The sequence below is a fragment of the Biomphalaria glabrata genome, chromosome 10, assembly GCF_947242115.1.
Source record: "Biomphalaria glabrata chromosome 10, xgBioGlab47.1, whole genome shotgun sequence".
NCBI lineage: Eukaryota > Metazoa > Mollusca > Gastropoda > Planorbidae > Biomphalaria > Biomphalaria glabrata.
The window spans coordinates 24,063,489-24,077,996 of record NC_074720.1 but is presented as its reverse complement, the minus strand read 5'-3'; the positions used below and the strand labels follow the sequence as shown (position 1 = coordinate 24,077,996).

The following is a 14,508-nucleotide window of genomic DNA, read 5'->3' as shown; positions in this document are numbered from 1 at the left end:
CAAACTGCACCATACACCACCAACTTAAAGAACTTGACAAGTCAGGGCTCCAAAATAACGTAAAGGTTTAATGTCCATAAATAACAGCCAATACTGTACAATTGGCAGCACGTAGAACAGTACAAATAGCTCTGCGATAACAAATATCTCTCCGATAACACCGTTCCGCCGTATCAAGTCTTGCACTAGCCTCTCCGTCTCGTTCCGGGCTTGCACTGGGTTCAACAGTTCGGGACTGACTTCACACACTTGGGCTCGTTGTGTCGGACTCGATCACAGACCAAGATCAAGACGCCGTTCGTCTCAACTGTACTTGACAGTACTCCGCACTGAACCGTCGTAATGCTCCGTACAGAACCACACCGTTGAACTGTGCTGTAGTCGACCGTGTTCTGAACTCCTGTCGTGAACCCGCTTTCTGAACCGTCTTGACTGCGACACCTCCGCTCTTTATATAGGGTCCCTACTGGCCTTCTAGAACCGGACAGAACGCCGCTCGACGTTTCTAGGTGGTCAGATGACTACAACCCTCGTGACGCTAATGAGCTCTGTTCACGACGCCGATCCTACTCGAACCTTCATGTTGTTAACTCGTCTCGGCCGATCGTCGTAACTCGTCACGGTTGACCGCTCGTCTAGCGCTGGCCTGGGGCGATTTGCGTCGGCTGACTACACACACACCACTACCCCCATCTGTGCCACCACCAGGTTTATAACACTGCCCCCTCCTTAGATCTGTCCGTCCCGGGCAGATCCAGCTTCACCATAGTACTTGTTGAGTCTGTCGATGTGGACGACCTTCAGTTTCGACCTTGGGCTCTTCTGTATTCGATACACAACATCATTTATTCTTTTTATCACTCGGTAGGGTCCTTCCCAGTCTCTTTGAAGCTTTGGGGACTTGCCTTTTCGTCTTTGTGGGTTGTAAAGCCACACCAGATCGTTCTCCTGAAACCCAGCGGCATTGGCCCGTTTGTCGTACCTTGTCTTCACCTGGTCACTGTTGATCTTGATGTTCCTTCGGGCTAGAGCGTGAGTTTTCTCCATCCGTTTTCGGAGATTCGTGACATAGTCTGTTGAAGAGGCTGGCACATTTCCCGGGATCCCGAATAACAAGTCGCATGGTAGTTGCAGCTCTCGGCCGAACAACATCTTTGCTGGAGTGTAACCAGTGGTGCTGTGAATCGACCCTCTATATGCCATAAGGAACAACGGTATATAGGTGTCCCAGTCATCTTGGCGATCATCGACGACTTTCGACAGGTGTTGTTCCAGTGTTCGGTTAAATCGTTCTACCATCCCGTCTGACTGGGGGTGAAGAGGGGTTGTGCGTGTCTTCTCGATGCCGAGTACCTGGCACATCTCTTGGAAGATCTTGGATTCGAAGTTTCGGCCCTGGTCGGAGTGTAACTCTATGGGAGCACCAAATCGGCTGATCCAATTTTCTACAAGTGTTTCCGCTATGGTGGTGGCTTCTTGGTTTGGTATCGCATACGCCTCAGGCCACTTAGTAAAATAGTCGATCGCCACTAGAACGTACTTGTTTCCTCTCTGGGACTCAGGAAACGGTCCGGCTACATCGATCGCTATTCTTTCGAAGGGATTACCGACGTTGTATTGCTGCATACGTCCCCTCGTTCTCCTCTGCGGGCCCTTCGCTGCTGCTGCACACGCGTCGCACCTTCGGCACCATTCTTCTACATCATCCCGGTAGCCGAACCAGTAAAACCGCTGGCGTACTTTTTCAAAGGTCTTGTTGACACCTAAATGTGACCCACTAGAATTATTATGGATTTCTTGCAACACCTCGGCAACTCTCACTTTAGGCAGCAACAGCTGCAAGCGATTGCTTTCTCCATCTGCGGTTTCCCAGACCCTCTTGAGAACTCCGTTGTCAATTGTCAGTGAGTCCCATTGCGCCCAATATGCCTTGGTAGCAGCTCCTTTATCAGAAAGGTGATGCCATTCCGGTCTTTGTCCGTCTTCCTTCATAAGCAGAATGGGGGCCAGATCTTCATCTTTTAACTGGTCTTCTCGGATTCTTTCGTCGGACCATGATCCACAAGCTTGTACTCCAAGACGTTGGCAATCAATGATACCCCCCTTTTCTTCGACCTTGCTGCAGTGTTTACATTCCATTCTGCAAGACCGCCGAGACAGCGCGTCAGCATTCTGGTGAGTTTGGCCTTTTCGGTGCTGTGTCTCGAAGTCATAAGTTTGCAAACGTTCAATCCACCTGGCGACTTGTCCTTCAGGATTTTTAAATGACAACAGCCATTGAAGAGCAGCGTGATCTGTCCTAAGGATGAATTTTTGCCCATACAAGTATTTGTGAAAATGTTGTATGGCATCCACAACTGCCAGTAGCTCACGTCTTGTGACACAGTAGTTTCTCTCGGTTTTGGACAATCTCCGACTAAAGTAAGCTATGACTCAGTTCCATCTATCTTTTGGGATAAGACAGCGCCTATTCCAGTATTGCTCGCATCGGTGTCAAGTATGAACGTCTCGCCTGGTATCGGATAGGCCAGAATGGGTGACGAAACAAGAGCCTTTTTAAGTCGCTCAAAGGCCTCCTGGCATTCCGTTGTCCAAATAAACGGCCGCTTTGGTTCTGTCAATTGATGAAGGGCGCTACAGAGGCTAGAGAAGTTTGGTACGAAACGTCTGTAGTACGTGCAGAGTCCAAGAAAGCTTCTTAACTCCTGGATATTAGCGGGGATCGGCCATTCATTTACGGCTTCGACTTTATCCGGGTCTGTGCTGACTCCTTCCTTCGACACGATGTGCCCAAGGTACTTGACGCTCCTTCTGAACAAGGAGCAATTCTTTGGATTCAATTTCATTCCAGCGTTTCTGATTCGTTCGAATACTTCCTTCAGGTTATCGATATGTTCCTCGAAAGTTCTGCCTATGACGATAATGTCATCTAAGTAGACAAGACACGTGGTCCAGTTGAGTCCTCTTAACACATGCTCCATTAGTCTTTCAAAGGTGGCTGGGGCGTTGCAGAGTCCAAAAGGCATCACGGTAAATTGCCAGAGACCATTACCAGCAGAGAAGGCCGTTTTATCTCTGTCCTCGGGGTGTAGTCCTACTTGCCAGTAACCGCTCTTCAGGTCAAGGGTGGAAAAGATCTGTGACCCAGCAAGTGTGTCCAATGTGTCGTCAATCCTAGGAAGCGGGTAGCTGTCCTTGTGTGTGGCGTCATTTAATAATCTATAGTCGACACAAAATCTCGTGGACCCATCTTTCTTCTTTACCAAGACGATGGGTGAACACCATGGACTGTTGGATGGTTCAACAACCCCTTGCTGCCTCATTCGTTCTATGATGTCCATAGCTTCTTGGTGTTTTGCTAGCGGCAGGCGACGTGGTTGCTGTCGTATAGGCCTAGTGTTTCCTGTGTCTATTCGATGCTGGATTAGATTTGTCCGCCCAAAGTCCATTTCATCAGATGGCAATATGTCAGAAAACTCTCTGAGGAATTGTTCTGCTTTGGTGTACTGTTCTTTCGACAATATCGTTTTGACTTCTGTCAGAAATTTAGTAACCTGCGGTTCACTGGACTCGAGTCTTTCGACGGGGTTTTCACTGCTACAGTTTCTTATCATCTCAAGAGCGTGGCAACCAGCGATGGTGCTACCTTTCCGAAAGTGTTTCTCTACTGTACCGAGGTTCATAATTCTTACTGGTACCATTAGGTCTTTCCCAATCGTGACTAGTGCCTTTCCTACTGCTATCCCGTTGTGGTTGGTGTCCAAGCTTTCTACCAGCGCTGTTCCTGTCGTGGGATAGCCGTCCTCAATTTTCCCCCAAATGATCATTTCAGACTTGGCAGGCAAGGTTGTATTTTCTACCAACTTAATCCTTCTGACTCGGCCATCTTCTTCATTCTCGTCGCCAAGCAAGGGTACTTCGAGGTCTCCACATTGTAAAGTGCCTCCGCCGATATTCAAGGAAAAGCCATATTTCATCATGAAGTCGAGCCCTATTATGCAATCATCTGTGACGTCAGCAATCAGGAATTCGTGTTTGAATGACTGATTCCCGATCTGGACTGTTATGTCGATCAGGCCTTTTATGGGCAATAGTTCTCCACTGGCTGTTTTCAACGAGTAGGCTCTAACTGGCGTTTTCTTGCTACTGTCCACTTTGTCCGTCCGGATGACTGATCGTGAGGCACCAGTATCTAGGAGGAAGTGATAATTTTGACATCCAATTTTTCCGATGATTTTCAGACTCTTACTCTGTCCTAGCACGGCGACCGGGATGATGGTTGTAGGGGCTCTCATTCTCTGTGTCGCCGGGTTCCGCCCCTTGAAGCCGGCGCGTGCTAGTTTCCCTGGTAGCCCCCGAGAACTTGGTCGTGCATACCTTTCTGATCTGTAATGGGTTCCAGTTTGTGGAAATCTTCTACTGCAGCTTCTTTGTATATGACCGAGTTCACCACAATTCCAGCATCGTACAGGAGCCCTAGGTTGATGTTCTGGTATCTGGTTTGTTCGTCGCTCATCTAGTGCCTCTGTCACCCTTCTAACAAGTTGTGCGAATTCTTCCTCTTTGACTTCCAACTTTCGGCCTTGATGAACGCTCCCAGATGCGTCTTTAGCGGCTTCATATGAGAGAGCGTATACGAGGGCTTCACTGGCCTTACGTCTACCACTAACTCTGGTGGCTTTCTTTAACTCGGGGTCTCGAAGCGCATCAATGAAGGCGTCTGTAATAATGACCTCCAGAAAATCTTGTGCGGCTGTTGGGTAGGCTAGATGTGCGAGGCGTTCGATGTCTGTCTCTAGCTCCTGTAGCGTTTCATCGGGGCGCTGTTGTCTGGTCTTTAGTTGCACACGATATACTTCTTGTAGATGTTCATCCCCGTATCGGAGTTCCATTGCCTGGACAAGGGCGGCGAAGTCTTGCTGGTTCGGTAGAGACTGTAGCAATTCGGAGGCTTTTCCTCTTAGGGATAACACAAGGGCTGTTGCTTTCTCCTCCTCGCTGTTCCACTTGTTAACTTTGGCTGCTGCGTCAAATTGCTTCTTGTATACTGACCAGGACACGGAACCATCAAATACGGGGGGCTTCATTTTCCCGAAGACTTCAGGTACAAATGACGTCATGTCTGCTTCTGGTACATTTGTGTGCTTGCGTTGGACTTGTATCTTCATTTCGTCGATGGCCTTCTCTACTGCGTCGACCCTCTGATTCATCTGCTCGTCAATGCTGGTGATTCTCTCCTCCACAGCATGTATGCGTTGGTTCATTGCCAATAACTCCGTTTTGATTCCCGAGTCCATGGCGTCTATCTTGTAATTGGTGTTTTCTAGCCCCGAGTTCATAGCTGCCATCTGTTCCTGTTTGCTACTGGTGATTTGTCCCTGCATAGCTGCCATCTGTTCCTGTATGGTACTGGTGATCTGTTGCTGCATTCTACTGGTGAGCTGTTCCAGCAAGTCCGGTTCGACTTCAAAAAGGTATGTGTCCGGATCTTCTTCTTCTTCCAACATGTCTTCTCGGAGGCGTGCTTGTAAAGTTTCCTTGTTACCATATACCTTCAGCCTTCGTCCACGGAGTTCTTCCTTCAGTTCTCTAAATTCAAGTTCGTACAGCAGTTTCAGACGAGCCATAGTAGATCCGATCCAATCCGATTCCGATCCGATCCCACTTCTGACACCAGTTGTTACGAATCTCACTATCCAGGCTCTCTGCAAACTGCACCATACACCACCAACTTAAAGAACTTGACAAGTCAGGGCTCCAAAATAACGTAAAGGTTTAATGTCCATAAATAACAGCCAATACTGTACAATTGGCAGCACGTAGAACAGTACAAATAGCTCTGCGATAACAAATATCTCTCCGATAACACCGTTCCGCCGTATCAAGTCTTGCACTAGCCTCTCCGTCTCGTTCCGGGCTTGCACTGTGTTCAACAGTTCGGGACTGACTTCACACACTTGGGCTCGTTGTGTCGGACTCGATCACAGACCAAGATCAAGACGCCGTTCGTCTCAACTGTACTTGACAGTACTCCGCACTGAACCGTCGTAATGCTCCGTACAGAACCACACCGTTGAACTGTGCTGTAGTCGACCGTGTTCTGAACTCCTGTCGTGAACCCGCTTTCTGAACCGTCTTGACTGCGACACCTCCGCTCTTTATATAGGGTCCCTACTGGCCTTCTAGAACCGGACAGAACGCCGCTCGACGTTTCTAGGTGGTCAGATGACTACAACCCTCGTGACGCTAATGAGCTCTGTTCACGACGCCGATCCTACTCGAACCTTCATGTTGTTAACTCGTCTCGGCCGATCGTCGTAACTCGTCACGGTTGACCGCTCGTCTAGCGCTGGCCTGGGGCGATTTGCGTCGGCTGACTACACACACACCACTACCCCCATCTGTGCCACCACCAGGTTTATAACAATATGTTGTCTGGTTTAAATCGAACTCCATGAGTTAGTAAGAAAGACTTCATTATAGACCTAGATCTACTTTATTACTAAAACAACCACAACAGTACCAATGGAATGTGAATGTCAGTCTTCATCCGTCCCAAAGCTTGCAATGCAGATTTGGAGTCTCCTTTCTGATGCTTTGACGGCCATAAGTGCAAGCGATATTGCATGTAGTTCGGCCGTAAAGATGGAGCAACCATCGGGGAGTCTACGGGAGATTGTTTTGTTCCGAAAGGAGCAGGCACACGCGACCTTTCCATCCATTTTGGATCCGTCTGTGTAGATGGTGCCACAATCTCCGTAGCTGTCCTGAAGTTCCCTAAAGTGGATGTTTAGTATGCTTGGGTCTGTATTTTCGTTTTTGAAATTAAGGAGGGATAAATTTAATTTGAGTTTATTCATCAACCAAGGAGGGTTCTGTGGGATTTCTATTTTAGAAATTTGGTCGATGGGTGGGGTTAAATTTTGGATGGGTTCTCTTATTCGAAGGCCCAATGGCTGTATGACGTTGGGCCTTCGGTTTTATAGTTCTACATCTGTAGGGTTAAATATGGAATTAAAAGCAGGGTTCGTGGGGTTGGATTTTAGCTTGACTATATACTGCATTGCAAGCTTTTTCATTCTTATATCCATGGGGAGTTCTCCAGCCTCCACGTGGAGACTTGGGATAGGTGATGTACGAAACGCACCGAGACAGAGACGCAGGACAGCATTTTGTATGGGCTCCAGTATTTTTAGATAAGACTTCCTAGCTGCTCCATATATTATGGATCCGTAGTCCAACTTGGATCGGATTAGACTCTCTGTCAGCTCCACAGTCCGTATGGCTGAGTATGTTTAATGACTTTTGGCATTTCTTCTTAAGTTCCTTAATGTGGGGGAGAAAATTAAATTTGGAATCTAGGGTGAGGCCTAAAAATTTTGTAGTTTTCACGACAGGGATCTTCTTTTTGTGTATAAATAGTTCAGGTTCTGGGTTAAGTTCCCTTAAATTATAAAAATGCATGCTAACTGTTTTGGAGTTCAAAAATTTAAAACCATTATCCTTTCCCTATTTTTGAATTCTATTTAAACATAATTGTAATTTTCTTTCTAAAGTATTCATGTTTTTGCCATGTGTAAAAATGACAAAATCATCAACATACAGAGAGCACTCTAAGCCAGGGGACAGAGCCTTTATAATACTGTTTATTTTTATGTTAATCAGGGTTACTGAGAGAACGCTGCATTGGGGTACACCCATTTCCTGGTCATGAGTATCAAAAGCGGAGTTGCCCACTCGAACCTGAAATTTCCGGTCCTTTAGGAATTCCCTCACAATGCAGGGAAGGTGTCCCTTAAGCCCCATAAGATCCAGGTCACGTAGAATACCATGTTTCCAGGTTGTAGCATAGGCCTTTTCTATGTCGAAAAATACAGCTACTAGATGTTCTTGTCTAAGTAGTGCATTTTTGATGAAAGGTACCAGCCTTACCAGGTGGTCAGATGTTGTCCGCCCCTGCCGGAATCCGCACTGGTAGTTGGAAAATATTTTATTTCTCTCGAGGTACCATACCAACCTATTGTTTATAATCCTTTCCATGGTTTTGCAGATGCAGCTTGTTAGTGCTATTGGACTTGTGTAAGGTTATCCTAGATGCTACGACCTGTAGTGTGGTCTGTAGTTCTACTCTCTCATGGGGGATGCTGTCCTTCACAAGGATACAGACTCCAACTGATGCGCTCTCTGCATCCTCAACATTCCTGCTGTAAGCTCTATAGCTTTGGAAACTGATGCTATCTTTCAGGAATGTTTCCTGTAAGCAGACAGCTACAGGAGTCTCAGAGTCCATCAGTAGATGCATTTCTTCATAATTGACTGTGACAAGTCAAAAGCTCGCTGTCAGAGTCACTCAAATTTACCACAGCATTAATTATTATTATTCATTATTTATTTATTTTATTTTAGTTCTTTCCCTGTCCTATCCCCACTTTCTTCACCCGCCCCACCTTTACCGCTTCGAGCTAGACCTGGTCCGCCACCTTGGCGTCCTTTCATTTATATTCCCTTGACCGGGGTAAAGAAAAACACAGTCTCTTTGATGTCTGACGGCCGCAGTTGACACCCCCTCTCCCACGTCTCGCGTCTCTCTTTGATCAAAGAGATTACTAGGGTTAACACGCCTCGTGGCACTCCCAGGTGCGACTCTTGTCGGACTTCACCCACGTGTAAGATAATTCTTAGCCCAGGACATTTCCTGTTGCCGCCTATATAGAGTAAGGCGGAATAGACACTCTCTCATTTCTCATTCTATCTGAGCAATCGAGTCTGGACTACTTCATTTATTCTCACTCCTAAAGGAATACCTGGTGGTAAGCCGAACTTAATCACAAGTTCCATCTTAGTTACTTTGTGCGTATTTCTCACTGGAGATTATCATGTGTATTTTATTATTTTATTTACATTAATTAGTGCATTGTGTATTTCTCACTGTCATAAGTAGAAAACATAAACATGGCATATTTATATATTTATGTATTGCATTAATCTATTAATGCTACGTTGCTCAATTGATCGTTGATGCAACCATGTATATATTTGTACATCTTATTTTATTTCCTTTATCTCGGCTGACCGCCTTGATAATTTTACTAGTGCACTAATACTGCGCTTAGAGAAGATATATGAATTATCTCCCCCCTTTACTCGTTTTACTTGAACGAGAGTTGCGCCCCTTGAAAGGACATCCTCTCCATTCAAGCGCGCTCCATTGTTCTCGGCCGACGGTCGTATGTAAACAAACCGTCACGGTCGCTGACCACCGCCCATTCCCCCCACCCCCTTTTCTCTTTCCACTTGTGTTGTCTATTTGAGTTTATTATTTCCCCTTTTATGTACTTTTTTATGTTGCTACTAACAGCCATCTGTTTTCCAAATCCCATTTGTCATCATCTCCCCTTTGTGCTCAAAAGCAATTTTACCAATCTGACGAATGCACCTCAGTCGAGGGCATCGATAAGATGTATGAGAGACATGTCCTAACTTGTCTTTATTTATCCGCAGCCTCCCTCAGGTGTCTGCCTATGTGCTTAGTGCTATTCAGCACTGCACTTGCCTATTGAGATGTACCCAACTATTTGTTTGGATCACCTGCCTATTCATTTGGCATTATCTGCCTATTTATCGGATCACTTGCCTATTTGCTATTGAGTATCATCTCCCGCCTACGTGGATCTACTCAACTCTACTACTTGGCGTTATCGGATATACTTGCCCGCCTATTCGACAGCCCACCTGTCAACTTATTAGGTGCGACGTCCCTATAGACCAAGATCTGTGCGAGACGTCATAGCTACGCCAAACCCTCTGCAACTCACTGGACTTATCCTGTTAACTACGCTGCCCACGGCAGATCCGCTCTGCCCGCAGTACACTTGTGCCCACGGTAGCCGGCCATTCGCCCTACTGTGCCCACTACAGATATCAGAACTTTGGATTGAGACTCCACAAGGACTATATCACCGCGTCCCTCTACCAGCTAGAGCGCCATCTCCAGCTGCAGAACCTCAAGCCAGGATCACAGCCAGCTGCGACATCAACAGGACAACCAACTAAGTTCAGAAGACAAAGTGACATACTCTCTTATTAAGTGCAAGAGTGATGATCAAAATTAGTATCAATGGGAGATAGATGCAAACACTCCCTCTTTTTATTCTTTTATGTAAATATTTGTGTAAATAAATATTCTTCAATTTAACTTTTGTATCTCTCTTTCATTGCTTGTCTCGTTTCGTGCCTGCGCCCGATTTATATGCTGACGGGTTGGTGTGTGCTAACTGCAAAAATAATCATCCCCTAGACATTAAACGCGCCAAACACACGTCACTTTCCCCAACCTGTCACATTGACCTTGAGGCCTCTACAGCTCCACTGTACAATTCTGGAATCCATGGCTTATTTTAAATGACCTACTTGGAGCTATTAGGCCTTGGGAGGCCCCCGGAGGGATTTCCCTTTATTCCAGTGACCTTAGTATTTTTAGACTTAGATTTGGGTGGAGAGGAAAACATCCCCTTTTGGGAGAAGTCCTTCTCTCTGGAGAGGGGAGATCCTTCGGTTAGAGCTATGGCTATTTCCTCCTCCCTCACTTCGGGTATCTTTAATTTCATTTCTCCCCTTAGGGAGTTGGTCAACCTGTAATTTAGTAGATCACTCTTTTATTTCTGCATCTCGGACCAGAGTTACCCCAAGTAACTTTAGCGGCAACAAAAAAGAGTGGGGGAACAAGTAGTATTCACCCATCAATAAATAGCAGGGCCGGACGTAACCATTGTGAACTAGAAGTCATGGAAAGATCATTCTTTTATTTCTGCAAGTCGGACTAGAGTTACCCCACGTAACTTTAGCGGCGAAAAAAATAGGGGAGGGGAGAAGAAGTAATCTACTCTGTATTCACCCGTCACTAAATAGCAGGGTCGGACTCAATCGTTGTGGCGGGGCCAAGTTTGAGTAGGGATACTGATAAGTGAAAATTAAGAGTTTGTATTAGAAAATAAATTCGTCTTTGCATTTTATGCATTCTTTACTACCTACAGAATTACTTTACGAGCTTTGCGTGTAGCGAAGCCATACAGTATATCATAAAATATTTATTTCCGTATATTTTAAGGACTTTTTTCGTATATTTTTTTATTTCGGGAGATTTCCAGGAGCTCCTGATAAATCGACAGGAGGGCGTGGGAAATCTGTTTTAAGTTATAATATGGTTTAATTTAATTATTTATACACCTAGAATTAGCGCGGTCATATGAAAGTGCGGGTCCTATGAAAGTGCGGAGCCCACTGCGATCGCATAGTTCGCAGTGGCCTAAGGCCGGTCCTGCAAAAAAGAGGCGTATGCTACGCCGCCGGTCGACTAGTGTATAGATACTATGCATGCTTCATTTCAAATAGAAAAACATTCGCATTTGGAAGACTATAATTAGTCTTAGTGAGCATCTCTTTGGTCCATTTCATTAATGAGATCTTACGCAACACGAATGAATTTTTGTCTTCAAGTTTTTCTATAAAATGATGTGTATGCATGTGCATAGAATAAAAATTTTCATTTTTTTTTTAAAGTTATGCTATATCTCAATAAGGCGTTCAAAATAATTTCTATAGAAGGCAGCACAAAAACAATAGCAATTTATCAGGAGGAGGAAAGCTGAAATTGAATAAACTGTGTCCAGAAACAATGGCAATATGTGCTAACTAGTCCAAAGTATTTGAAAACACTAGGTCTGTAACTGACCGTTTTAAGTCTAGAAGGTCATGTATTCTAATACTTACTTGCTAGATCTCAAAGCTATGACTCCCTACTTACTTGCTAGATCTCAGAGCCATGCCTCCCTACGTACTTGCTAGATCTCAAAGCTATGACTCCCTACTTACTTGCTAGATCTCAGAGCTATGACTCCCTACTTACTTGCTAGATCTCAAAGCTATGACTCCCTACTTACTTGCTACATCTCAAAGCTATGACTCCCTACTTACTTGCTAGATCTCAGAGCTATGACTCCCTACTTACTTGCTACATCTCAAAGCTATAGCTCACTAGTTACTTGCTAGATCTCAAAGCTATGACTCCCTACTTACTTGCTACATCTCAAAGCTATGACTCCCTACTTACTTGCTACATCTCAAAGCTATGACTCCCTACTTACTTGCTACATCTCAAAGCTATGACTCCCTACTTACTTGCTACATCTCAAAGCTATGACTCCCTACTTACTTGCTAGATCTCAGAGCCATGCCTCCCTACGTACTTGCTAGATCTCAAAGCTATGACTCCCTACTTACTTGCTAGATCTCAGAGCTATGACTCCCTACTTACTTGCTACATCTCAAAGCTATGACTCCCTACTTACTTGCTAGATCTCAAAGCTATGACTCCCTACTTACTTGCTAGATCTCAGAGCCATGCCTCCCTACGTACTTGCTAGATCTCACAGCCATGGTTCGCTACTTACTTGCTAGATCTCACAGCCATGGCTCTTTACGTACTTGCTAAATCTCAGAGCCATGCCTCCCTACGTACTTGCTAGATCTCACAGCCATGGCTCTTTACGTACTTGCTAAATCTCAGAGCCATGGCTCGCTACTTACTTGCTAGATCCCAGAGCTATAGTTCACTACTTACTTGCTAGATCCCAGACCTATAGCTCACTACTTACTTGCTAGATCCCAGAGCTATAGCTCACTACTTACTTGCTAGATCTCAAAACATGTCTCGTTACTTACTTGCTAGATCTCAAACCTATAGCTCACTAGTTAATTGCTAGATCTCAAAGCTATGACTCACTAGTTACTTGCTAGATCTCAAAGCTATGACTCACTAGTTAATTGCTAGATCTCAAAACTATGACTCACTAGTTACTTGCTAGATCTCAAAGCTATGACTCACTAGTTACTTGTTAGATCTCAAAGCTATGACTCACTAGTTACTTGCTAGATCTCAAAGCTATGACTCACTAGTTAATTGCTAGATCTCAAAGCTATGACTCACTACTTACTTGCTAGATCTCAAAGCTATGACTCACTAGTTACTTGTTAGATCTCAAAGCTATGACTCACTAGTTACTTGCTAGATCTCAAAGCTATGACTCACTAGTTACTTGCTAGATCTCAAAGCTATGGCTCACTACTTATTTGCTAGATCTCAAAGCACTACTTACTTGCTAGGCTTTTGTTTATCTTCCCACAGCAGACGACACACAAAGTAGCGGTAGCGATAAATTTCGGGGCTTTTCAAGGAAATCTTTTGACTCCATATGTGAGTTGTATCATCGCTTAAACAAAAAAATTAGTACTAGTCATCTATCAACACTTGAAACAAGAAAAACATTAAAAACACTTATTTAAAAAAAAAAGACAATACCTCCTTAATTCAACTTATAATTATGTTTCTCTTAATCACTAATGACTGTTAGAAAAAAAGGGTCCATTTTTAACCAGTCACATTTCTCCTCCCTTTGCTTCCTGGTTTAGTAAATGGATAGATCTACTAGACTTTATACAAGTCCAACAATAGGCCTTTAGAGGTACACTTAGAAGATGATGCGCAAAATTTTCCTGAACATTAATTTATTAAACTCTTCAAATATAGTCAAATTTCTAGGAAAACCGTTAGAGCCGTTTTCGAGATCGGTATCCACCCTAATTCCACCCACCTAGAGCATTCCAGAAAGCTACAGGTTCAATAGAGGTATTGTAAAAAAAAAGTTCAAGTCATAGAAATAAAAGTAGATTTAAGTCATCTAAATAAAAGTAAACCTAAGTCATATAAATAAAAGTAGATCTAATTTTAATATCCCTTTGAAAAGAAGGACAATTAAAAATAGTATTAGATTTTGTTTAATTTGAAGTAATTTTTTTGAAACACTAAACAAAGAGTAGCAGATCTCAACTAAAAAGTTGAAATCAACTAGACGCATATTACGATTTATATTAACATGACGCACATATCATTAACCTAAGGATATTTCATTAAGTTGATGCACATTCAATGTAAGACTATATTTCTTCAACTTTGCTACAGTTTATTAACATTTCATCTACTTAAACCTACATGACCTGACCTACATGACCTGATCTACATGACCTGACGTACATAAATACATTTCAAGTGCTTGACAACGAGTTCAATGAAAATGCCATATAAATGAAGTACAACTAGCTGTCTAAACACGCAAACATGCACTAAGACATAAGCTTATCACACATCAGTTAAGAGTACGCGACTAGGACACAAGCTTATCACACTTAAGTTCAAATGATATACTAGGACACAAGCTTATCACAATTCAGTTCAAATTATGTACTAGGACACAAGCTTATCACAATTCAGTTCAAAGTATGCACTAGGACACAAGCTTATCACAATTCAGTTCAAAGTATGTACTAGGACACAAGCTTATCACACATCAGTTCAAAGTACGTACTAGGACACAAGCTTATCACACTTTAGTTCAAAGTATATACTAGGAACAAGCTTATCACAAATCAGTTCAAAGTATGTACTAGGACACA

The 14,508-nt window shown here is 43.9% G+C and overlaps 1 protein-coding gene across 4 annotated transcripts in view; it reads right to left on the bottom strand.

The window, feature by feature from the left end:
- The window catches only part of LOC106066638 (glycerophosphocholine phosphodiesterase GPCPD1-like), a 119,903-nt gene that overhangs the window by 99,736 nt on the left and 5,659 nt on the right, over positions 1 to 14,508 (bottom strand). For all 4 annotated transcript variants that reach the window (XM_056043331.1, XM_056043333.1, XM_056043334.1 and 1 more), the window contains exon 2: positions 13,155 to 13,268. In XM_056043331.1, coding sequence (XP_055899306.1) covers positions 13,155 to 13,268 — 114 coding nt within the window. The remainder of the gene's footprint in view (positions 1 to 13,154; positions 13,269 to 14,508) is intronic.